Source organism: Lutjanus erythropterus, chromosome 10, assembly GCF_056507025.1.
Source record: "Lutjanus erythropterus isolate fLutEry1 chromosome 10, fLutEry1.hap2, whole genome shotgun sequence".
NCBI lineage: Eukaryota > Metazoa > Chordata > Actinopteri > Lutjaniformes > Lutjanidae > Lutjanus > Lutjanus erythropterus.
In genome coordinates, this window is record NC_139326.1 from 9,004,872 (window position 1) to 9,031,984 (window position 27,113).

A 27,113-nucleotide genomic window follows, 5' to 3' on the forward strand; every position below is an offset into this window, starting at 1 on the left:
TTAATATAATCAGAACTTTAAAACATTTTCAATAAAACATTTCAGTCTTTACCTTTCCCATCTGTGTTCCAACTTCTGTCTTCCTCCCTCCCTTCTTTTTCCCATGCCCTCATTCCCATGGCTGTATTTGCCTATTCCCTGGTCCTCTTTCACACATTTCTCACATCAGCTGAGCGTGACTCCACATTCACAGTCGCTCACTCAGACACACACACTTTGCTCTGTCCTGTCTGCTGCTGATTCTCATTATGTAACATCTGTGTAAAATTGTGCACGTGTAAACGGTCAGTCCTCATAACTCCCACACCAGCCCTTCTTGTGACCCTTCTGACATGAAAGCACACACTGAAAACACACAGTACTGTACAGACTCAGACATGTGGTACTTCTATAGTAACTCTCCTCAGCAGCAGTCGTGTCCCTGGAGAATACCCTATAAGGACTGAGCCGATGAGAGGGAGAAGAAAGGGGGGCAGTTTTAACTTCATTACTCCTGGGAACTCCCCCCTTCCCTCTTTCTTTCTCGATCTCTCTCCACATGTAGGAATCCAGTAATCTTGTTTTATTCATGAGCGCACAGTCCTGCCTCTCTCTGAGATTTAGCTACAGCCTGGTAAGAAAAATAAGGGTGCAGATAGAGATCATTAAGAGTGTCAATGTGAGTGTTAGGTTAATGTAAATTTGTGGAGTGAATTGGTTAAAAGAAAAGTGAGATTAGAACAGGGGTCTCATTGTCAACATTGTCAACAGACTTAACAAAAAGCAGTTTCTATAAATTTTTCAGCCATGCATTGGACACAAACTCAGAAACTCTTCTGTCACTTCCTCTGATGAAAATGGCTCGTTGTCTGTGCTTTCAGTTTTCATTTCAACTGTGTATGAAGGAGCAGTTTCAGTTGGTATGAAAGAACTAGAAAACATAATGAAATAAACAATACAATTTTATATGATTATATTATATTTTTGACATCATGTCACCAGCCAGATGGAGAGAGATTAGGACCGGCACTGGAGACACCTGGATTAGAACAATGATTAATAATCTTTTAGAAGGAGCAGATGTTTTTAACGGTTAAATTAAGCAATATGTTAATGGAGTTTGGCAGGCAGTGAGACAGGCAGTGTCTGCACACCAGCTCCATGGTGTGTATTTTCGGAGCAGTGGGCTTTTGTTTTCAGGATAACAGGCTTAATTTTACATCGACAGACAACTAAACAGCTGATCAACTTACAATGTAGGACTTGTCATCGCTTGTTATTGTCACATTATAATGTTATGCACGTCTTGCCCTCCTGCAGTGTTCCTGCAGCCTGCCTGAGCTTCCTTGAGTCTGGGGAGGAGGGGGCAGGGGGAAACAACTCACTTCAACCATTGACTGTATATTGAATAGGATTTCAAGTACACTGTCCAAGTTGCTGTTTAGACTGCAATACTCATTTTTGCATGTGTAATTGTTCCATATCGCTCCTTCAAGCAACTTGAATGAATAAAACTTTAAACGTTAATTTAATGAGAAAAGATTAGTTGATTCAACTAAATTCCTGAGTGTTTTTTACGGTGTTACTGAAATGTCTTAGTTGTCCCCTCAAACTTGATTCAACAGATCTGAGGTGCCTGGCAGCGCTTAATTCACCTCACTGAGACGCTCTGTACTGATTACAGCCCAGGAGGCCTCAGGAGCATGTACAACACACACACACGTTTATGCATATACATGGACACATGAGGCACTCATCATAAATTAACACAGTGGAAAACAAGAGGAGATAATGGATTCATCTAGCTGTTGCATAAACACTAACAGATAAACACAAACAGTGACATGCTTTTGTCGTATGAAAAATCCCTGTAGTCATTTCTCTGCCATCTCCTCTGTTTTTCCTCTCCCATCACTCCTGTCTGAACGCATCAATAAACCTTTTTTTCCCCCAAAATTGTTCATTATAGAGATAAAATGCTGTCATCTGTCCCAACTGTGCTGGGAGCATAATTTCCATTTGTTAGACTGACTCCATATGAAACCTTAAACCCACTGACCTTGCTTTAACCCCATGAACCTGCTGTGACCCTGTGGGTTGGCCTTAAACCTTTCTGGGGTGCTTGGACAACATGCACTCTGCCTGACCCTAACTCTTCACAGGCGTGATTATACGGCTGATGGATGCAGCTATTCTCTGAATTAATCGTGCACATATGTGTGTGCGTGTGTGTCTGTTTATTGATGATGAGGATGGTCGACCTGATTTTGCCCTGCGTTCATGTTAAGTTGAAGATGTTTTTTTGGGCGTTGAACTAATCTTTATCAACAACACATGACGACAGTCTTGCATGTACCATGGTATGTAGCAACTACAAGTACAACATTCACTCTTCAAGTAAAATAATTCACATGACAATCATCAGCACTGTGGGGGTTAATCACATCAACTGCATCAATCAATGAGGGGAAACGAAGTGGGTACCATTCCCAGACCTCTGCATTCACCGTTACTCCCCTGATGACAAAGAATATTAAATTCTGTGCCCTTTACAAATTTTCTACTTGTATTACTTTGCTACAACAGCATATTAGGGCCATTGTAGATAAAAGCAAATAAAAAAAAAATACGGGAAGAGGAAGGGTGTAATATTCAGAGGAAAACATCATTTACCACTTTAATCTCAGAAAAAAATGAAAGAAATTAACTAGAGTGAAACTAGGATATTCTCTTGAGATTAAAGTGGTAAATTTACAGGAAAAAAATCACAAATTTATGAGAAATAAAACATGAATATTATCTGAGATTATAAAGTCATAAACTTGTGAGAAAAACTACAATTCTCATAGATTAAAGTCATAAATTTACCATTCCAATGTCAGTGAGTGTCCAAGTGTTTTTTTTATTTACAAATATGAGGTTTTAATCTAGGATTTTTTTTTTCTCTGAATACTACTGCCTCCCTGAGCTCCTTATTTTTTTAACCCACAATGGCCCTAATACGCTGTCATACTTAGCTGCTATCAAGTTCACATCACACAGATCCCTTAAATCAAATATCAGCTATAAACGCTCTGGGATTTTTTTTCACCATCATGGATTTTCAAGTTATTCAGTGGACTTTAAAAGGAATAAAGGAATTTATTATCCCAAACGTTGCACATGTAATTCTCTGTAGAGATTAAAACACAAAAATCAGCGAGTAACGACTATAATACATGCATATAGTGTGTTGTGCATGAGTTAATATGGTTGTATGATTGTATGTGCGTGTGTTTCAGGTGTCAGCAGACTGGGAGCGAGCGTCGCTGCGGCCCAGCAGTCAGCCCAGCAGCGTGTTTAAACCCAGTCCTGTGATGGGGACGTACACCACAGAGGGAGGCTTCATCAACACCAACCTGGTGACCGCAGACGAGGAGTCGCAGGAGTTCGACGACCTCATATTTGCCTTAAAAACTGGTGAGGATCCCACCAACACACACACACACACACACACACACACACACACACACACACACACGCACACAATCATACTGTTTATATGGTGTAGCACCAAAACTTTATCTTATCTGTATATCATTATCTTTTTGACAAATGAGTTTAAGATAAGTACATCACAGAGGGTAAAACTTTCTTGTTTCCCTTCTGTATCAGCATCTTCATAATAACACTGGAATTGAAATCCAGCTATTGTTTTCACTAAAAAAATGCTGGGATTCATACAAACATAATGCATCTCATTCACATTGCGCATTGGTTTTACGTTAGCAATCTGTTTTACCTGCTTTTAAGCAGAAACGTCCCGTCAGTGTTCAAAATTAATGACATCCACACTTACACCCTGTCATGGTGATTAAAATAAAATTGTACAGGATAAACTAGGACTATTACTGAGATATTTTTAAAGTGTGTATATATACATTACTATCGCCTTATACCAATCAGAAACAGATTTGTATTTGCACTGCAGTGTACAGAGATGCATTTATTGATCAAACTGTCAGAACTATACAAGAAGCAGCTCAGCCAGTGACTGATTGTGGTCAAAACACAGAGATGTAGTGTGATTTATTTTTTTTACTCAGATATAAGTGCAGGAAACAACTAACAAAACTCCCACGTCAAGGTTTGATAGAGACCTGGTCAAACAACCAAAGAAGTTACTGGCAGATTACTCAGCAGTAAACACATGGCAGGAACACATAATATTGAATTTCCTCTTCGGTACTAGGAATGTCATCACAAGTTGTGAAAGAGTTGCCACATTTCTAGTTCACTTGTGTTCACTTTCAAACAAATTCACCTCCAGTGTTTTCATATTTAGCAAGATTAAATGTTACATCAACTAGAAATGTGTATTTTAGTCAAACTCTTACTGAAAGCATACAAACGTCATATGAACCCTTCTGCCCAGTACTTTTCCATGAAAATAAAGGCACAGTGTAGTGTGCAAAGGTCAAAAGGAAAAACACAACATGCTTCCAAAAAAAGAAAAAAAAAGTATTTGTAACCAGAGGTGGCACAAGTGGCTTAAAGTAAAGCAATAGTGATGTTATTAGTTTATAAAACAAAAGTTTATAAAACTTATGTAGTTAAAAGTTTATACAGTTTATTAAAGTTAGAGATGATAAAACTCTTGCTCTTGATTGAATGCCATATATATATGTGTGTGTGTGTGTGTGTGTGTGTGTGTGTGTGTGTGTGTGTGTGTGTGTGTGTGTGTGTGTGTGTGTGTGTGTATTTCATAGTATAGATCCATACAGTATCTATACCATCTATTGTATTAGCATCAGTCCTGCTTAGTCATTCCTCTGCTTGCCTTAAATCTTTCTGCTGCTATGGCAACCATTCTTCCTCTGTTGCCATCAATGTTTCATGAGCTTAGGGCCCCAAACTACTCACTGATATATCAGCAACACACACACACACACACACACACACACACACACACACACACACACACACACACACACACGAACACACACACACACACACACACACACACACACACACACACACACACACACACACACAGACGGGCCGCTCCTCACTCTTTCAAATCACTGAGTAATTGCTCCACAGTGTCTGAATGTGATTCGGGCCCAGCTGGACGACGGCCAACAGGAGCTTCAGTGCGCCGGGACACTATTCTGCCGTTAATGTGAGACATTACCAGAATGTGAAGCTCTCCACTAGAGTAATTTTCACGCACTTGAAAAATAACCCGTCTGATAAAGCGAAGGTCTTACGCTGCAGACAGAGCTGGAGGTCTCACCTAAATGGTTGATGTGAGTAAGCTGTGACCTTAAGACGAGTACAAGAAATAACTTGTAATACTGACTAAAATCTAATTTGAAAATCTGCTGTAGCCTCAGATTCAGAGCTTGCAGCTTATTTATTCAGCTGTTCGGGACTGTCCCTTCACCGTCCCTGCAGTGTACCTTATTTGCCAGCAAATTAAGTTAATATTATTCCTTCAACAGGTATAAAATGTCATTGTTCTGACATTTGAGAATGATGAGCAAGTAATGAGCTTCTGTGATGCTGGTGAAGGTGTAATCTGCTGGCAGGGAATCAGCAATGATCAGTTTTAGTGTCATGTTGCAGAAATGAGATAAGGTAAATCATTTGAGGGATGCATCAGTACCACTGTAATGTGAGGAATAATCTGCAAGCATGGTGTTTTCTGTGGGGTTTAGGGGAAAATCGACATGATTTATCTTGCTGTAGCCTCAGCTCTGGACAAGAATCAGTCTGTGATAGTCTAGCAGCAAGAAGTTCAGCGCAGTGTCTGTCTTGCACCCTTTGATTTTGCAGAGTTCTCACCGATGTCTAAAAGCCAGTGCAGGATTTACTCTTGCCTGGTGGCCTCTTGCTCGGTCGCTCTCTAGGTTTTCTATTCTTAGATTCACTCATCAGCGTCTTCTCCTGTCTCTTTACTTCTGCCTCAATGTCTGTAGAGACCGCTAAGCCCAGTTGCGTTGGCTGCTCGCCAGGCTCTGGTTCTGGCATGACACCGGTACAAAACTCTGCCAGCATTCACCCCGCCTCGTCTCTAAAATCCCCCCTTTCTGGCAGTCCGAAGCTCCTGTTCTAGCGATGTGAACACCAACACGCAGTGCTCTGAGCACCGAGCCCAGTCGGTACAGCTAACTGAGCTAATGGTAATGGAGAACTAGCTAACAGCAGCTACATTTAGCAGCCAGAGGACAACAAAAGGAAACATTTTCTCCATAAAATATACTGTGGGTAAAGGCCTGCCATTTGCCACCTGTTTCAGGTGTTATCTGTTTCAAAGTCTCCGTTACTACATGGAACAACAACAACTTCCAAGCTAGCAACCTGCACGCCGCAAATGTCCGAATTAGCATCTGGTCATTAACAGTACAAATAGTAGTCCTTACATTTCTTCTCCAGGGACTCAGCCATTTTAATCACCCCCTCACATGTAAATGTTCCACCAAAGCAAGTGTCTCCATGATGAAATAGACATAAAAAACAAGCCAAAGTGTTTTGTCCCTTATAGGTCTGGCTTTACAAGACTACATAGTATGAGAACAGTTGTATTGGAGCATCTAATGGGGATGACAGAGGCACCATTCAAGTCAAGATAATTATCTGGTTTTACCAAACAGCATCGAATACAAGGCAAGACAATTAATCAAGACATAGCAGCAGCAAACATAATGACTTGTAAAAGACATTGATGCATTTTTTTTAAACAGAGAGGCTGAATTTAAAATGGAAAGTGTTGTCTGTCTGGTGGACATTACTGGATTTGATTGTTGCTCTTTGGTTATTTATTGCTTTACAGATCAGTGTCAGTCCCTATTACTCCCCCACCAACAGTTAAGTGCTCCTGCTGATGGACAGCTAACCATTTAAAACAGTCATTCAACTCAGCTTTAAGTATATCCCAGTCAGCTTTAGCCCCACATCATGGAAAAAGCAATAGTCTGCTCCTGCATATGGTGGTCAATCTGGGAGAGATAAGAGATATGAAGACAGACAGACAGATCAACCTGATAAGACCCTGAAGTTTATGAGACTGAGTCAGGTCAGGTCAGGTTGATTTTGTTAGTTAATCTCTTGGGATTATGGAGAAGAGAAATAACTCTGAAGGAAAATAAATTAATCATTAACAATTACTGAGCAATGCCAGGCTTTTTAGTCCATTAAGCTTCAATCCTGAGATCACTTGAAATCTTGATCAAACTTTCTTTTGTTGGAGTCTCAGAGAGTCTGTTCAGGTCCCTCAGTGCAGTGCAGGCCTACATGCAGAAGCACTTGAGACCTGCTAGCATGCATCCCCAAAAAAACAAAACTTGTAACCATGGAGACAGCCAAATTTAAAGTCCTCCAGAGCAGGTGTGAGTTTGCGGGACTTACGGGTGTTAATGAATGTGGATTAGGCTGAGAGGATAGTGTTACGCTAAGTAAAAAACTTGGACAGAGATAACCTGTTATCCTCTTATTGATTGTGCGGTGACAGCGTGAATCAGACCCAGACATGTCTGTCTGTCCGTGTCTGTGTGTCCCTCCTCGTCTCGAGTAAACAAGTAGACAGTTGCAGCCTGCTCTTCTCCTGACCTCTCCCTGCTGTCCTGAGCTGAGCTGGTGTGGCGTTCAACCTTAAATAGCCTTGAGGCTGCAACAGCGAACACGCCGGGGAATTTATTGGTCCCGTCGTCTGCAGAATCAGCAGTATGATTCATATTATTCAGCGTGGCAAAGAGGCAGGTTTGCAAGACTTAATTAAGTCAAATCAGTTGGCTCCTCGTAGGTCTCTGGAAAGGCCTCAAGAAGATATAACTGTCAGGTAGACACTTGATCTTTTCTGTCTGAAAATAATAATAATAAGTATAGTCGTTACACTTTATTGGACAGTACACTTATAAGATGTAATAAGTCATCTAATTAGATGAAAACTAAACAATTATGTTTTAACATAAGACAGTAACTGACATTAAACAGAATTAGACCCTTATAAGCCTTTATAAGAGGATAATTAGGGACACATTACAACAGAACTGCAAACTAAAGTGTATTAAATTACATTATCTGCCTATACACGCTTACAAATAAAGGTACCAAACGGGTTCTTCCTGAAGGGCTGAGGTTCTACCCAGAACCATTTGCCTCTGAAGTATCCTTTTTTGAAGACGGAGTTTGTCAAGGGTTTTTTGTAAGATCAAGAGTTCCATTAAGAACTGTTTTCATCCACAGAACCCTTTTTAGAAGAGCTCTTCACGTATTGTTGAAATCCTTGAAGAACTTTTTCATCAATGTTTCGTCCAGGGTTTTTGCTACCATAATAGAAAAAGGTTCTCGGTAGAACCCTGTCAGTGTATTCTCGATAAAACCCTTGAGGTATGGAAAGGTTCTTGGAAGAATCCCCTGAGTGGGTTCTCAATAAAACCCTTGAAGTATAAGTATATCTGAAAGGGTTCCAAGTGCTACGTTTATAAAAGGTTCTGTTGTAATGTGTGGCAAATTACTCTCCCACAAAATCTAATAAAGTTCTAAGACTGTCTAATGAAGAACATATTTCTTTTTTTTATCTAATTTAATACAAAGTACATCTTGTTATGTCTTATTAGTGTACTGTAAAATAAAGTGAAACCGATGTTCTGATAAACTTGACTTATGATCCTTAAAACTTAATTGCTGAACCAGTCATGAGGACGTTTTTCCATTCCACACTTTCACCTTGCGACCTCTGACCTTCTCTTTGTTCATACGAGTCGCAGTGAACTCGTAACCTGGTTTAATCTCAGCCAGTCAGTCAGCAGTAAAGATAATTCGCTAATCAGAATTACATAAAGAGGTACCGCCTGACGGGGGTCAGTAAGCAGCAGCGTAATGAGGGTCTTCACACTTCATTTGGTAGTGAACTATTAACACAGAAGCGCACACGTAGTTTCAGCACACGTTACTCTACGTAGTACGACTGAGCTGATCATTAACATGCTGATTTACTTGCTAAATGGCAGGTTTTTCTCATGACTCAGCGTCAGAAGGAGCCTTGACATACCTGACTGCATGAAGCATCACAGACACTCCTCTGGTTATGTAATAGGAGTCATACCTCATCTTATTCTGCAGGTTTAATGTATAATGCAAAGGATTCAACCAAGGACAACTTTCTTACTTGTTTATAAAATACAACATCTCAATATGACCAGAACATTTAAGTCCTTCTATTATTGTTCCCACTATTTACACAGTCAACAACCTTTATCAAGACAGAGACAGGTAGGCCTATTTAGTGTCTGACATTAAAGGGATAGTTTGGATTATTTGAAGTGGGGTTTCTCCAGTTTGGAGAAGCATTAAGTTGAACCAGCACGGACGCTAAGAAATGTACTGCTGTGGACAGGATCAGCAACAAAACGTATATTTTATTGTGTTTTAGACACTTAATAAAAACTTCCACCAAAAAAACTCAAGAGTATGGAGTAAGAGAGCCATATTTAGAATGTTTTTACCTTTTTTCCTTCACGATAGACAGCATTTTTCTGATAGGAAGCCACCATTACATAAGCTAAACATCACTGTGTACGAAGCAGCCAAACTCCTTTAGCAAAACCAATCATTTTAGCTCACAGAACACAAGAGCTGTTGGTCTACCACTACCTTGTTTATGTTTTTGTGCATCTTCAGTGTTTTAAAAGGATAGTTTGAATTCACCAAAGTCTGCTGTTAATCCATAGACCGGGTAGGCAGACCAGGAACTCCTGTGTTCTGTAAGGTAAAATGACTCAAAGGAGCCTGGTGACTTTAGAGAGAGTGATACTTGGCTCATATAACAGCAGTTTCCTTTCAGATAAGGTTTCCTCGACAGCAAGGTATAGCGGTGAAAATATTAAAAATATAGCATATACTGATAAAGATTTCTTGTAGGTGGGGAGTTTTCTTACCTCCCTGCACTGCTTCTGCTCTCCCAAACTGGAGACATGCTCCATATCTACTGTAGTTAATATACTTAAGATAATCCAAACTTATCCCTTATATAATATTGTAAAATAGGAATTTAAACATTAGAAAAGTGAATCACATGAACAGTATAATCAGTACTTTGGAAGCAGACAGGGTGACAAGTACTTATTATGGCTGCATAATAAGTTCCCAATAACAGAAAAATGTTAACATTTTTAATGTGAGTCTGGATCCAGATTCAAAATATATCTAGTGGAAGATTTTTGTCATTCATTAACCAAGATAAAAATAGTGCAAAACTCACAATTTGGAAAAATCTTTTCAAATCTACACAAAGAAAAATTAACCACACTTGACCTGTTGCCTAATTTTTCACCTGAACTTGTACTACATATCATTGCTGAGCTTGTGTTTATTACACATGTCAACAGGCCTCTGCTGTATGATTTATCCTTGGACTCATAAGTTGTTTCACAGCCTACTTCCACTCTTACATCAGAGTCAGTCTGCTCCATTTATTACCGTGACTGATCAGATACAGTGCAGTATACTGTCTTATAGTCACATAGTATGGATTACATAATCTCATGTTGACCCCAGTGGGACAGTCAGATAATCAGCAACTAATTAGTCATGTGGATTTCTTGTACTGAACTGATGAAACTGTGTTTTAACTTAATCTATCATTGGACTCATATTTATCTTTTTCAAATGACAATGACTACACAATAAAAACATATAAGGTATATATTTACAGGTACAAACTGATTAATTCGCCACCGTACTTTCAAATCATGCAGAGAGACTCGTTCTTTTAGTTTCAAGTCTTTTTGAAGGCTGTGTCAAGTGAGGGGAGCAGCGTACATAAAAGCTTTCTCTCCCAGCTCCGTCCTCACTCTGGAAACAGATAATAAGACTGTAGCTTTTATGTGCTCCGCTCCTCTCACATGTTTGCACCACATGTCCCACGTATCTCAATAACATTTTGCTAATCAAAAAGAAATGTTTGAGAATGATTAGTTTGCTAAAAGGGGCGACTCATCTTCTCTCCTCTTCACAAAATACAAAGCTTTATAATTTCTTAATGCGAGCATGTACCAGCCTTGTGTGTTCATTTATAAATATTTATGTCTAACTCATGATTTGCAGAATTTCGTGATTTTTTAAAAAAGCTTTCTTCAGGCATTCACTCTTATTCTACAAGACACTTTCATCTTCTACAATTTTCTATTGTTGGACTTATTTGATAAATATAGATTGAAGCAGACCCTCTCGTTGAAACAGTCTACCTCCATCTCCATTATTGAGAAAAATACATTTCTATGTAAATTGTGCGTTTCTATCAATTTCTTATTAGGCCTACTGCTTAGTCTTGAAACTTTGATGAATTACGTAACCTTTGTTTTTATCTTTTTTACTTGTTTTTTTTTTTTTAAGTATGACTGTTGACATTTATACTTTTGCATAATACTCGAGCTTAAACTTAAATAACTAAGTAAATTCCCCTGTCTTTTTTATGTACTGTATGCACAAATAAACTTAACTAAGTATATGTACTACATGAACTCGCTGCACTTTAAACTTCATTCATCTATTTAGATTTTTGGGTGAACTGTCCCTTTAAACGAAGAAAGTTATTTGAATCAAAGTAACCAAATTAGACCAAACTAAACTACCAATAAATCAAATTCAAAAGATGAACACTAATTAAAATATGGCATGTTTCAGTATTTAGCAGTATATAATGTGTATATTTTTATTTATAAAGGGACGGTGTACAGATTAAAACATAAACGTCACCATTTGATGCAAAGTACCAGATTATAGCTTAAAGCTAAATCACACTTGTAGTCCCTTGGCAGCAAATGTACTGCAAAAATTCTTGAACATACACATAAAGAAGAAGTGATCATATTTTTTGTATTGAAGTGTAAAGAGTAAAATTTTCTGTCTGTTTTAGGGACCGGCCTTAACGTCAGCGATAACGAGTCCATCCCTGGGAGCCACGACGGAGCGAGCGTAACCAACTCGCAGATAGTTGAGCTGAGACGAATCCCCATCGCCGACACGCACCTCTAACCTCTTCACCTCACACGGATCCCTCGTCCCCCGTCCTTCACGTCAGAAAAGAAAATTACAACACAGTATTTTTATATTATAAAATGCTTTTGCACTAAAACAATTTTTTGAATAGAACATTTTCATATAGATGTTTGATACTGTATGTGATTTTTACTGTACATCTGTTTTTTATATATATATATATATGAACCTATACATAAATGTTTTACTAAATTAATTTTTTTAAAAGTCCTTGACGGAGTTGTTTTCTGAATGTATATTTGGATTTTTGTTCTGTAGAGACCTAGCAGATGAGATAGCCAGATGTGCCCCCAGCAGAGCTGCAGCTGCTGAGGATGGAAATTGTGTAACATTGTTAATAAATGATTTACCATATATTTTACATCTGGCTGTGCCGATTCCATTTTTTCCTGCTCATAACCTGTCAAACAGGCCGTTTACTCCTGGAGGGTGCCTCTGATGGTTATGTAAGCGAGTCACTGGGGGGGGTCAGGGGTCACACCCTCGCTGAGGATGGTTCGTGCGAATGATCGCTGCCTTGCAGGAATTTCACAAACTGGTTCTCTGCTCTGAATGAGAGACTGAAAATAACGAAAATGTAAGAAATATAGAGCAGAGGAGAGTGTGGAGAACATTCAACGTTGAATTAAATTATCTCTCTAGTCGTGTTTGAACCTATTTCACTTAACAGCATACATTTTTTAAAAGCAGGGGCTCGTCTTTGATCTGCTGCGTGAAGAATCGCAGGGGGTTGAAAGTACAAGCAAATATTCTTCTTTTAACTTTGACAGCAGCTTTGAACCTCTTGGAATCCAACGTCTACTTGACCTGTGCGCCAACCTTTAACCTGTGTCTTACAGCAGCTCGACTTCTGAACTTGGTGACTGACTGCGCAAGAGGTTGTTACTTTTACTGCCTGAGAAATTTGCCAGAGAAAAAGAAAAAAAAAGACAGACTGAAGAGAAGCAAGAATCATTCAACTACTATTAAACTGGTTATGAAATGGTCTCACTTTAATACTGATGTAAGCAAGCAAGTCAACTTACATCAATAGATTTTTAAGTTTAGTGCCCAATTCAAACTCTTGTTTTTTGTTTTAAAAAAGTTTTACCAACTACTAAGTTTTTTGATATACTTTTCTTCTATAGACTAACTTGAATTTTGAGTTTTAGACACCCCCCAAAAAATTTGTATTTTAAAAAATTGCATTGAAGTGAGAATGAAAAATGCAATAATTGCAACCATTTAAGTTTCAAGCACCCAAATAATCACAAATCAGGTTCACAGCTCACTGTGAACAGTTTTTCAAGTACAATTTTTTTGGAGTTTCTAAAACTCAAATATTCAAGTTTGTCTGTAGTAGAAAAGTACCTTCTTCATTAAGATTCTGCAGGACTGAAGAAGTCATGATGATTATATATATATAATAAGTATAATCTTTTATTAAAGTTATATATGCAGTTAGATATGCATTTGTCTTCGATATCTAAAACTTTAGAGAGATGTAGATTTATTCGATATGCTTTATGTAAAACTTTGTTACTGCTACGCTCCCAGGTTCATTGTGGTCACGATGCCAACGTATAATGAGAGCGGTGCAGCAGCAGGATATGATTGTGCCGATTGACGATATTTTGACACTAAGAAAGCAGCCTGAAAGTGTTGTGTCTTTACACACTTCCCTCCCACTGGTTAATGACATCATTCTCCTTCCTGCAGGCAAATGGGAGTGAAACTACAGAGAGAAGAAGAAGAGGAAAGAAGAAAGTTTTCTTCTTCTAACACATGAAGAAGTTTATTTTTATTCAGGGAAGTGAATCAGCGCTGTGTGTCTTTGCTCTGAAATATATAAAACTAATTGATCCTACTCACCCCACTCTGTCTAGTGCAGGAGTCAGGAACGTGCAGCTCTTTTGGTCCTCGTCTGTGGCCCCATGTGACTTTGACAAAAAAAAAATTGATTGAAATTAATAATTTTTAAACGTTTTAATTTTCATTATAATTTCATTTATGATTAATGTTGGCAAATGTCACAGCCTACATCTACAGACCAGCGCCTTTTCCTCAAATTTTTTCTGTTGGCTAGTTTTGAGTCTAGAAGGCAGGGGAAAAAAAGACAAATCTCTGAGGAAAATTGAGAACTTAATACTTGCGGCTCCAGACAGTTTTTGGGGTCAGGGGGCAAAAATGTCCCTTTTCTTAGTAAATGTTGCTGACTCCCTACTGGGAGAGACATCATACACGGAAATGCAGAACTCTTCTTTTCCAACATTTTTGTTTTCCTGTCCACTTGTGTTGCCTGTTTTGCCCCTGAGGGCAAAGCAGCAAGCAAACTGTGGGATTTGTCCACAAAGGAGGGTGGCGAATTTTCTGAAACACCTCTAGCTTTAAAGCAGCTACAAGGAACTTTCATTTAATGTTGATTTTGGAGGCCCATGAGGACAAAAGCAGCAGTGTTACTACTGCCATAACCACAAAATATGACATCAAAAATAAAATTATCTAGAGAAAAATTTCCCGCTTGCTTCTTTTTAACTGGCTAACGTATTACTTTGACTTCGTCTGGAAAAATATGTACATAGGCTCCTCCAGTCTGGATGCCGGAAATAATTTCTTTTGATTTCACAGAGAATCGAACCCGTGGCAGCAATTAAGAGTAACTATGCAGAAATAGCTGATGTTCTCACCAATGTAGGTCAAATCGAGGGCTCAGTATTAAATTGAGACTGTTTCATAACCAGTTTAAAACTCCTTGTTGCACAAACTAAATCGCATCCCCAAACACAGCAGTGTTTCTGCAATATTACATCACTGTCGAGACCCCTGACCATCAGTAGGAGTCTTTCTTCAGGGGTTTGAAAGAATACAAAGAAGAAAACAAATAAATTATTACTCCATTCAACAAGAAGATTCCAGCATTTCTAAGGAGCTTGTTTAATTGTTTACCTCCTTCTAAGAAAAGCAGTTAAGACACAAGCAATTAATTTTTATGCATCACTGCAGCCTGCCATCATGGCGACATTACAGCCCCGACCGTATTTCCATTATGTGCCCATTAGAGTAAACTGCACTGCCTGTAGACTGCGTTATGTCATCACTGTTAATGAGACATGCAGCAACTAACAACCACAACAGTACGAGGGAACGTGGATCTGCTGCAAAAGAATCACAAGGCTTCAAGATCTTTTATCAGGCATGCTGATAGACATCTAAATTAACTGCTGCATACAAACTGCTGACTAGGGCACTCGGTGCACGTGGCCTATTTTCAGTTATGTAATTAGCTACAGTGTACAGTTACAATCTTATCTAACGCTGGAGGTCAAGTGTTTGACTAGGTACCAAGCTTAAATTAGTTTATGAACTCTGAGAAATTGATCTGATAAGTCTTCAAAAAGTCCATTGAACACTTTTTTTTTTTTTACCTTTATCTATTCAGGGAAAGTTTGCTAAAAAGAAGACACTATTTTTGCAGGAATGCCCCGATCACTTTCATGCAGTTACAGTCACTGACACCTGGAGGCTGCCCAGTACAAACACTCCCAGCCGCTGAGCAGCTCCACTGCAGCAGCTGGTTTTAAGGGTTTTGCTCAAGGGCACCTCAGTGGTGGTAATGAGGGAGGGACCTTTCACTTTTACCACCCAGATTTATCCTGCCGGTCAGGGGGACTGAATCAATGACCTTCCAGTTACAAGCTCGCTTTTCTAAACTTAGGCCACAATGTTGGGATGAGGGGGCCTCTGGTCAAAGTCATCCTCTCAGGGGGTGTCTTGAAATTCATCATTTTATATGTAGGTGCCACAATGGCCACCTCAGCTTGTTGCCGCGTTACGGCAACGTTGTTGCCATATTGGACTGACCTGTGAAGAAGTACGTAAACCATAGAGCTGCATTTTTTTCTGAATATGAAGCACTATAATATTAATTTCTCAACCAATTTCAATAAATTATGTTATATTCAAGACATTAACAACATTAATTTGTATCAGTGTTAAAACCTGTGTTTATTCCACTATTTTATGTCAAAATGGCTCCTATGATAAAGTTCTGTAGTTTGACATTTTTGGAAACACACATTTGCTTTCTTGTCAAGAGTTACATGATACCAAACTGCACACTAAATATGATGCTGGAACCAGGTAACGGTTAGCTTACCTTAATACAATGACAGGACACAGTAGGAAATAACTACTCTGTCTCCTCTCCAGCCACATTTGTGTTTCTGCAGGCCCTTCATTGCTCATTTCCTTCCATCCACCAGGTGCACTCAGACTTCCCCTCCTTTCCCCATCACCTGACCGCCCTGCCCGTCGGCACACCTGCTCTTACTTTCCCTATCTTCTGTGCAGCTGCATCTCACTTGCTAATTGGCCGCTCTCTTCATAAACCAATCCGCTTCATTCATCACAGTTGCAGTGCTGCTTTGTTGTTTCATACCAGAAACGTCAGCCTGTTACCTGTACCCGTCTGTCTCATGGGCCTTTAAGCTCTGCATCTGCTTTTCTGTGAATAAATCATTGATCTGCACTAGCTCTGCCTCTGATGTTTGTCATACTCCTGTTGTCCTGCTCACAACAGTTGTGACAGGTTCTCTCCTCAAATGTATAAAAAATCTCCCCAACAGCACCTCATAAGGTCACTAATTAACACTTTATGGAGCGGTTTCACAGACAAAGCTTAATGAAATGCAGCAAAGGAACCTTATTTACTTCTTTATTTTACTTTTTTACCTAGAAACGTCTGGTCAACTTTGGTCCATGGGCCCAACTTTAGGCAGGGCCTGAAGTCGTGCTTTTTTCATACTTTTTCTTCATTGCCTCTGCCATTTTTTTGTCTCAAGATTCAAAGCAGTAATTGAGTTTTCTATTCTATTCCAGGATTGGCAGCATAGTCTCTGACTAACTAAGTCAAATTTAAGCCACGTTCATGAAAGCTTCTTAAGTGTCTTGGTTTAACTAGTTCAATGAGGCTTACTCCTGGAAGAATCAAAGCCCCGTGTGTGAAACCAGCCCTTTGTTTAATCCTTACAAAAACTGAGGTATGAACAACAATTCAGCGCCTGATTATTTCTCGGATCTTATGATAAGAGCTGCCTTTCAAACTACTATTTCCAAGGTCAAGAATGAACCTCGGTTCAAGGATTAAATATGAATAAATGCGTAATGTGCTGCTGTGGAATTGGTTTTTCCTGAGTGCACAATGTCTCTGAGAGACATTTGCAGATTTGGGAGGCACTGATTTGGTGGCTGATATAAAAGTAATAAAACTTTTCTGCAAGCACTTCACGGAGTTTCAGATGAGATGCTGAGAGCTTTAGTAAAGTGTTCAAACAAGCTGTACGAGGTAAAGTAATTTACCATCCACAGTCCCAACCCACTGTCCTTGGTCCCTGAGTCACAAAACTGGAGGCAAACATGTTTATGTTGAAGTCCTTGGTCTCTCCTCTCATCTGTGTGCCCTCTCTATCTGTCTGAGCCTTCAGGGAACGACAGAGATAAGACAGCAGACAACCAGGCAACAGCTGATTCACGCTCGTGTATACTCTGATGATGACTCTGCACTTCTAGCCCTCAGTGAATCACCGCATCCTCAACGCAAGGTTGTCTGACAAAATAAGGCAGGGAAGACAGCAAACACTCAGCAGATTCTCATCACTCACGTCCTATTTTAGGAACTATCAGTGATCGCTGGAGGTGGCAGAAGTACACACATTCTTTGCTCAGGTAGAAGCACAGATATTTGGGTAAAAAAAAGGACTGGTAAAAATAGAAGCACTGATTCAACTTCTTTACTCAAGTAAAGATTACAGGCTCTGAAATGTACTCAAAGTATAAAAGTGAAAAGTCACCCTCTGAAGGACATTTCTACCGGCTGTTTCTGTGCAAAACGAACTGAACCTCACCTTTTCTCTGTGGTTGAGTCTCCTTCGCATGTTATCATGTTACGTCTTTTACATTGTTTTTCTTGACGTTGAGAAGGTGTTGTGCAGTAATGCAAAATAAAAATAATCTGTTTTTAGTATGAAGCCTGTTCTGAAAACGTAAAGATTAGAAAGAACAGATAATTGTGTTTAAAATGTAGGGAGTAAAAGAAAAAAGCTGAAAAATCTACTTCAAATAAAGTATTTGTGGCTTGTTACTTTCCACCTCTGATGATCGCTCTCTACTTACAGCTGGCTTGGCCTTGTTTGTAAAGATATGAATGGATGTTTTTGGGAGTAGATGAATGCACAATCTTTTCTGAGAAGATGCAGGAGATGAAGTTACACCATCAAACAATAAGAAATGTCATTGTGTTTATTTATATAATTTCAATGACGTTCAAGTAAAGTTTATTATCAAAAACCACAATCTCAGAGGATCACATCATTCTTTAAATTCAATGGAAAGGGTGTGATTTCCGAAACATGATAATGCCACCGTTGACTCTTCTCACTCTGTCTTTTCTCTGCAGTATAATGCATGTAAGAAAACCTGCCTTTAATTCTTTAGGCTCTGAATAAGTATACAGTTTGGGCGAATATAAAGTGGTCAGGCCATTTAGTAGAACCTGCATCGGCTTGTCTCAGACTACAGCAGAGTGACCCAGTTCCACACATAAAGCCTGGCAGCAGCAGCTTTCATCAGGTGAATCAATACAGCCAGACAGTGAGTCAGTCGCTGTGGCGCTGAGGGATGGGTAAAATAAAGAGGCAGGGGAGTAACAAGCACGCAACATTAATGTGTGCTACCTGTTGGCCTGGTTCATGTCCCTGTTTTCACATCCTTAAAGGGACAGTTTGGATTAATTAATGGGGAGTTGTATGAAGTACTTACCCATTGTCAGTGTATTATTTACAGTAGAAGGGGGGTCACCATTATCCCCAGTTTGGAGAAGCAGCAGGAGTACCAGTGTAGGAAGCTAAGCAATGAACTGCTGTGGATATTTTCATCGGTTTAAATGAAAAGTCTGTCATACATTTGCTGTAATAAATCATTAAATGATCATGATACGTCATCACAGATCAAGGAAACATGTTAAGTTGAAATACTTGCAGTCGGGTTGTCGGCAGTCTGGCAGACAGTCACTGTACTCTCCTCTGAACTCCAGAGTTTCCAGGGCAGTGGGCTTTTGTTTTCAGGATAACAGGCTTAACTTTACATTGGCAGACAAGCGACAGCTATAAACAGCTGATCAACTTACAGTGTAGGACTCACTGTCGGTTGTTATTGGCAATTTTAGATGTTGCTGGGGAGGAGGGGGCGGGGTGAAACAACTTGATTTAACTATATTACAGAGGATTTCAACCTATTTAATATACAATCTATCACCCCAACTCACTATTCGGACTGCTGCGCTCGTTTTTGCACATTATATGTAGAGTATTTCCATCACTTTACTTTGCCATGGGGCGGCCCTTACTGACTGGAAACTGCATTGAAAAAAACAGCATTGTTTGTGGTGGCATTGGCTCACAGAACATCTGATGTGGTGCACATTTAAACATAGGATCCAGGAAGCCTTTCCAACAAGTTATTGTGGTCCAGGGCAGATTAAATGGTTTACCAGCTAGTGGTTGGATGGATGGATAGATGATATTTTCTACACAAAGAAATAACAGAGGAAAATATTACTGATCTGATTAACATCAAATAAATAATGATAAATGAGGTTATTGTTTAAGTTAGGTCACTAATGCATCAACAACCTACCATTTAACTTAGGAATCTAGTCATTTAAAATGCAAAATTTGCTAATATTCAAACAATACAGGCCATATTAATCATGAAAATTATGTATTATAAAGGTAAATGGTAGATAATAAACTCATCACATCCTTTCTTTCTTTCACTCTGTCATGCTCCCCAATGCCAGCAGATTTATTTGGCAAAAACAACATTGTTGGTTGTGATATTTAGCCTTTTCCTGTTGGAGAAAGCTGTCTGATGGCAAGGTAATGGCAGTGAAAATATTCAAACAGGGCGCACATATATGATATAGATTTCCTTCCTTTTAACTGCCTAATTTACTACTCACTGTAACTTTGCCTGGGAAAACGTAAACACAGGTGTGCAGTCATTCAGAACAACTGTGCACAAATAGACCATTTTTTGCTACATATATGACCTACATTTGCTAATGTAGGTCATATAGAGGCATCAGTAACCAGTTAAAAATTTGAGCTTCATGCACTGGTACTCCTGCTGCTTCTCCAAACTGTGACTAATACAATGACCATGGATAAGTGCTTCATACAACCCCACTTCAAAAAATCTGAAGTATCCTTTTAAAATGATCTGAGCTGCACATTTGTGGAGAAAACACACATGCAACATGGTTATCGCAGTACATCTTGTGCACTTAAAGTCTCATGGGGTAGCAGACTGCATCTAATCACTGTAAACGTACCTCATCAGAAGTATCCCTGCAGAGTAGATGTAATTTCATCAACCAATCAGCTGCCTGTGACGTCTGTCTGATAAGCAACAACTTGCTCACAGGTAATTTGAAGGGTATGGAAGCTGATTTTTAGAGATTTACCTCAACATCAAGAACAAAAAGACATTCAAGATAAGATCTAATTGAGACGTAGTACTGCGTCAGATACACAGATGTACCGTACATAACACACATACTTTACTTTATCAATAAATGCATGACAGGCAAGGCAAGATCTTTGCTAATGGATAACACAAGCCTTCATGTTGTACTACAATCTTAGAAATAAAGGTGCTAACTAGAACCATAAAGGCTTCTTTGGCTTGTCTCCATGTGAGAACCCTTTTTGGTTCCTGTTAGAAGCTTTTGTAAAGGTCTCACTTGTAATCCTTTCATAGTTTCACCTAGAACCTAACATAAAGGGTTATATTTAGAAACACCTGTGAAAGGTTCCACCCAGAACTCCCTATTAGAGATTCCACTGAGAACCCTTCCATGGTCCAATGGATCCACCCAGAACCCCCTCTGGAGGTTCAATCCAGAACCATTCTACCTTCTAAGGGTGCTGAGAACCTGTTTATATTCCAAGGGTTTTATCAAGAACTCACCCAGAGGTTCTACAGAGAACCTTTTTATATTATGTTACAAAAACCCTCAAGGAAACCAAAATGAAAGAATCTCTCCTTTATCTAGCACTCTTTTTTCTAAAAAGGGTTCCGAGGATGAAAAGTGTTCTTAATGGAACAAAGAACTCTTGACAAACCATTTCTTCAAATCATTCTGGGTAGAACCTCAGCTCTTCAGGAAGAACCCTTTTGGAACTTTTACTTCTAAAAGTGTAAGAAGGCATGCAACTCAGATCCCAGAGACAGCTGACTAAGCACTACTGTCTGCATTCACAACATCAGAGTCGGTCAAGTTCAAGTGTGGATGATTTGCACCACTAGTATCCCTTTGTGAATCTTTGTATTGCACACATGGTGCTTGTACTCTACGACATTCCCCATGCTTCTGTTATCCCTCCATAAAATGCACCACAGAGCAAAAGAAAAGGTAGGAGTCAGCAGAGACGTTATGCAAACTTGCATGATGGGAGGAGAGAGGTTAAATGTAAGCATGTTTAAATGAGGGCATTGTGGAGGATGTGCTTTTGTACATGTTTTTGCATGTGTTTGAGCGTCTGTCCTCATATCTGTAGGAAGACACAGATAACAAGTGCAGTGAGGATACAACGCAAATATGTACCTACATCAGTGTAAATGCGTGTGTGTGTGTGTGTGTGTGTGTGTGCACATCATAGGCCTATTGCCCCTCATTAAGATGGCAAACGATGACCTTTTTATTATGAGATCCGAGCGTGCTTCTCTTTCTACACTTCGACAAGCCAAAGTGACTGAGATCATCTTATCATCCACCATCTATTACATCGCACTCATCACCGCCTCGCTGAGTCTGACATCACAAACAACTCTCAGAGGGTATCTGATGGCTTCAGCAGTGCCAGTGGTGTCTCACTGACTTTGGCCTTTTACAGCCAAGTATGGAGGCATATAAGAGTCATTAGCCTACCATGTTATTAAAAGATATATGTGTGTTAGAAAGTATTAATAGTGATGACCGACGGCAATACTTACTGATCAAAGAACTGATTTTGACGATATAAAAAATATTGTACCACTGAAATCTACTGTGTATATGTTTTTTGTGAAAACAGGATTTGCACAGTTAGCCTTAGCCACAACTAATTCGAAATATACCACATTAGTTTTTCTCTAGCTGTTATATGCAATTGAAAATATCCATTTAGATGAACTGAGATCTTGTTAATTTGGGTCTAGGCTGAAGAAAAATGCAGTGAAAGCAGTGATCGGGCCCTCGCTCCCTGCGGTAGTCAGAGCGGCACTGGCTGCAGCCTTGTTGACACTGACCAGTGCTTTGGACTCCACTTAATTGAGTTTAATGTCACTTCCTGTGTCCTCTTGGTAGCTCTAGAGAACACCCAGTGATGATAAGCTATGTTCTAGTTCATCAAGTGTTGACCACAACATAATAATTTCATGTAAATCAAAAGATAATTGTCACAAGGCTGACTTCCTGTTGCTGTTGTCGTTGTAATTAGCATGTAGATGTCTTCAGGCCAGGACTCTTATCAGACAAACACACTCTATATTAAGATACCACAACTTTCAAAATTCAACACGCTGCCTTCATCAACTGATTAAGGTTTGGCTACTTAATCTGTTACTTTGAGTGAAGGTCGTGCTATGTATAGTGTTATGACCTTTGACCAAAACAATCTAGATGGATATATAGTACTGCTTGCCAGGAGAAAACTATGTATTTTTGATTTAGGGGTGAGCCATCCCTTTAAATGGCTCTGTACTAACTTAATTACGATACATGGGATGCACTTGAGACGTTGAATGCCGGTAGTATTTTCTGGGAGTCTGACGTTCTCTCAGTTTTTATTTGAAGCTGCTGACACCCAGGTCAGATATCGTGACCTTTGGACTCTTTCCGTCCACTGACTCCAAAGGTCAGGCAGATTAAAAGAGAGACTGAAGGAGTAGCCAGGAGCTCTGGATCAAACGGGATGTCTTGAGCCATAGACATAGACATCATAGATCAATGCGGCATGTTCATTGAAATGAGCAGGTGTATTGATTGAAGTTGGCAGCAGGGTGTAGCAAAACAGCCCTGAATGAGGATCTCGACTGTAGTGAGGAAAAGAAACAAGAAGCAGACAAAGACAGACTGTCTCTTTAATCGGCTTCTGGTTTCTTTGATGCCTTTGGTTGTTTCCCTGCCACATTACAGTAGACACAGTGTGCTGGAGCTGCAGGCTGGAGCTGCTCTATGAAATGCGATTCTGCAAAGTGAAAGGCGACACTGTCCGTGGTGGCCTTGCCAACACGGCAGGACGAGGGTCATAAATGCTGGGTCGTATGTGGCCAGGGGAAGTAGACATATCATGTCTGCAAATGACACTCTGACTTGTTCTCACTATGCCGTCTGGTTGGCAGGAAAATTAGATTGGCTCCTTTGTGGCATGTTGTTGTTTGTTCTTATCTGTGGTTTTAATATATGTCCATGTATTAGTTTGTTTGTTTGTGCATGTACCCAAAATAAATGTGTTTATGCATTAAAAAAAAGTGTGTGCACGTCACTGTACTGCCCTCAGTGCATGCCTGTGCGTGAGTGTTGGTACTGTACACATGTTTCATGTACTTGAAATCTGATGCTAGAGCTATAGGCGGCTGGTGGCCATATATGTATGTTCAAATCCCCCTGCGGCCTTAAATAGTCATCACGTTTGGACATGAGTTGTTTTGATGGAAACACAGACCTCATTTAGATGCACTAATCACCAGAGTCAGATCTGAAACACATCCAGCACCTCTCAAATTAGGGACGTACTTGATTAGTCAACTACTAAATGTCACTTCCCTTGCTAGTCTGCACCAGAAATACTAATCGGTTGAGCAAATTATTTATATTTTATTTGTCTACAACACAAGTTAACTGTTGTTTAGACACATTTCTGGGAAACTAAAGCTCAGTTCTTTAAAATTTAAACTAACCATTTTGTCAAAAAAAAAAAAAAAAAATCTCTTGCAAAATGAAACAGTGCACTCAAAACCAAGTTCACTCCTCTCAAAACTGGTCCTTTCCACCAAAATGATGCACACAGCTAACATATGGATATCTCTCAGTGCATCAGCTTAAACACTGGTGTGATATAGTTAAAATACTACCATCAAAATACTGTTTATATTAGCTTTGGCTTCAGGTTATATATTCAAATGTATAAAACGATATAGAAATTGTTTCCTTTTGCTCATGTTTTTTAAATGTTTAGGAGTTTTTTTCCCCACAACATAAAGACTGTTGCTAAATTGCACTTTAATAAAATAGAGTGAAAATATCATAAATATTGCACTGACACAATACAGTCCACATTTGTGCATGTCCAGTGAGCTTCAGTTGGGTTAACTATAACTCATAACCTACAGTAATTGCACTGGTAAATAAAATGAGAAGCTCAACAGTGTAAGAAAATCTTTCTATAGTCTTTCTGGGGATGCAGTAATCCAGCTTCAGTCAGGCTGTGATTGAATTCCTACATTGCCAACCAAAGTTGCAGATTTCATTAGAGATGTTGTCTCACTTTCCTCTTCCTTCTCCCGACCTCACTCTTCCTCTCTCTCTGTTCCTCATGCAGACCTCTTTTATGCTCTGACAGACGACTGGAGTGTTTTGCCAATTGAAGTAAGAAGTGAAGAGACCATTTGGTAATTGGGGTGTGGCATTTTAAAGGCCGGTGCTTTCCAGATGAACGAAGTGTGATAAATGATAGAATCTGTACATAGACTTTTGCAAAAATGTGATTCAATATCACTGTTTGAGTGAAACTGAAGGAACTGTGCTTATAGTTAATCGGTCTTGGAGTCTTGTTGATACATGAGTGTTGAGATTTTAGACTTGTGCGCAAAGCTTTTGTGTTTATACATTTTAGAAAAGCTGTAATAAATTCAGTTTTTCAGTGAGTGTTTTCTTACTTTCAGACTAGTCAACTAGTCTAAAATTAATTAAAATTTAAAATTTTACACTTTCTCAAGTGTGCATCTGAATAAAAAGAAACTTCATAGGATCAAAGCTGTGTGTATTGTAATCGCCTTTTGTTTGCTTGCTGTAAGCTTGTTCCAGTTCAGGTCAAGTGCAGACGACTGGTCTCTGCAAGCTGTGCTGTCACCACCACCACCACCACACCCATTTGTGCTGGAGTGTGCACGTCTGCTCAAAGCCAGGTTGTGTGTGTGTGTGTGTGTGTGTGTGTGTGTGTGTGTGTGTGTGTGTGTAAAGGGACTGTGTGCATACTCTTGTGTCTACGCAGTGAAGCAGATTATGAGCAGAGCCTTGCTATAGAAGAATTTCAGAGTTGCCAGCTATCTGTGGCAAGGACTAAAGTCACTTATAAACTCTAACTCATCCCTCCTCTCCCTCCCTTTTGGCTCCATCTCTCACACTCTCTGGAGTGCATTGCTCAGTCGAGCAGGCTGAGACCAGTTTTTGCTCATCACCTACCAGCCCCTTTTGCTGTGACAGCTTAATACATGTGCGAGACGGATAGATGTCCTCAGGTCGTCCTCTCAAGGCTATTTATTTTGGCCGCTACATTCACCACCCACACTGCTAACATCATCATCATCAATATCTTTTTAATCATCAATGATCAGCAGCAGCATTTTCAACATCATCATTGTAGTAAATTCTATTTTTATTATGACTGACTGAACACTGGAGGAAGCAGAAGTTAAAGAGACAATTCAGATTACTTGAAGTGAGGAAGTACCGATCAATAGTCAGGGTATTTCCTACAATAGATGCCGGTTGACACACCCCCAGTTTAAAAAAGCAGCACAGAAGCTAAGCAATGGGTTCCTGTGGAACATGGTCAGCAGCAAAACATATTTATCCACCTAAAAAAATATTATAGTTCAGAGTCACAGAAGTCACACAAGCAGCAGTAAACCAGTAACTCTTGTATTCTGCAAGATAAAATGATTAATTTTGCCGATGGAGTTTTCAGAGAAAGCAATATTTGGCTCATATAACTGTGGTCTCCCATCAGAAAAGACTGTCTTATGGCAAAGCAAAGCAGTGAAAATATTCTTAATATAGCGTACACTAAAGTGATATTTATTTTTGTTGTTTAGCTTTGTGCTGGATCTTCTCTCTGCTTCCCCAAACTGGGGGCGTGTCGATTGGCATATGCTGTGAGTTAAGGTGATCAGACGTCATCAGTTTTCCATCTGTCTGTCCATCCCCATTTACGAAGGCCTGTCCTCGGCTGGCACTGTCCCTGGAAATGTCCCTGTTTTTAACTGCATGTTGAACAAGACTGGACAGGAAGAAAAGTGAAAGAGATAGAGGAGAAAAAGGAAAGAAATGATGACAAAGCCTGCCTTAAGATAACTTACAGTAAGACACAAAAAGGAAGTTTTTATTTTAGATTTGTTTATTTTATTTTTTTTTTCTTTCTCTGCTTTCTCTCACCTAGCTTGATGATTTGTTTTGGGCTTTTTTGTATCATTATTTTATTTCTGTATGTGTGTGGCTTTGTTTATTAATTTAAAAAAGAAATTATTTGAGAAATCTGGTCACTTTACTGTAGGTAATTCACTGATTATCAGTAAGTTCCTCTTACAACCCCACTTCAAATAATCCAAACAATCCCTTTGAGATTTTTTTTTTTTTTTAACTACACTCATTACGTGTGACCTGCCACTTTAGTCACCATGTTTCATTTTCTAATCTTGGTTTAGGTCAGCCCTGAAATGACTAAATGTTATTTGTGTGGGGAGAAGGAGCACGTTCCGACCTCTGTGGTGATGATGCACTCTATAAATACCACAATCTAAGCACAATAAGCGGAAATGTGGGCTATCTTGCTGACATATATCACTTCCACCACTTCTACTAACATCTACAAGCATACAGATAACAGGCCGCTGGGACAGGACAGCAACCAAGCGAAAGAGGAAGGAAGTAGGGAGAAAGTTGGAGGAAAAACCAGTGGTGACCTCAGAGGAGAGACATGTGACCTTTCCAAACAGGAAGTGACACATCAGAGGGAGCGAGTCATCGTGTCACACTGGCTCCTCTGTGTGCGTGCAGCCAGTCACAGCTGGTT

At 39.5% G+C, this 27,113-nt stretch overlaps 1 protein-coding gene across 1 annotated transcript in view; it reads left to right on the forward strand.

The window, feature by feature from the left end:
• adgrv1 (adhesion G protein-coupled receptor V1) overlaps window positions 1-12,382 on the forward strand; it is a 162,278-nt gene extending 149,896 nt beyond the window's left edge. Inside the window, exons 94-95 of the mRNA XM_084728141.1 lie at window positions 3,261-3,438; window positions 11,879-12,382. Coding sequence (XP_084584267.1) covers window positions 3,261-3,438; window positions 11,879-11,997 — 297 coding nt within the window. The 3' untranslated portion in view covers window positions 11,998-12,382. The remainder of the gene's footprint in view (window positions 1-3,260; window positions 3,439-11,878) is intronic.
• Window positions 12,383-27,113: the final 14,731 nt, after the last annotated feature.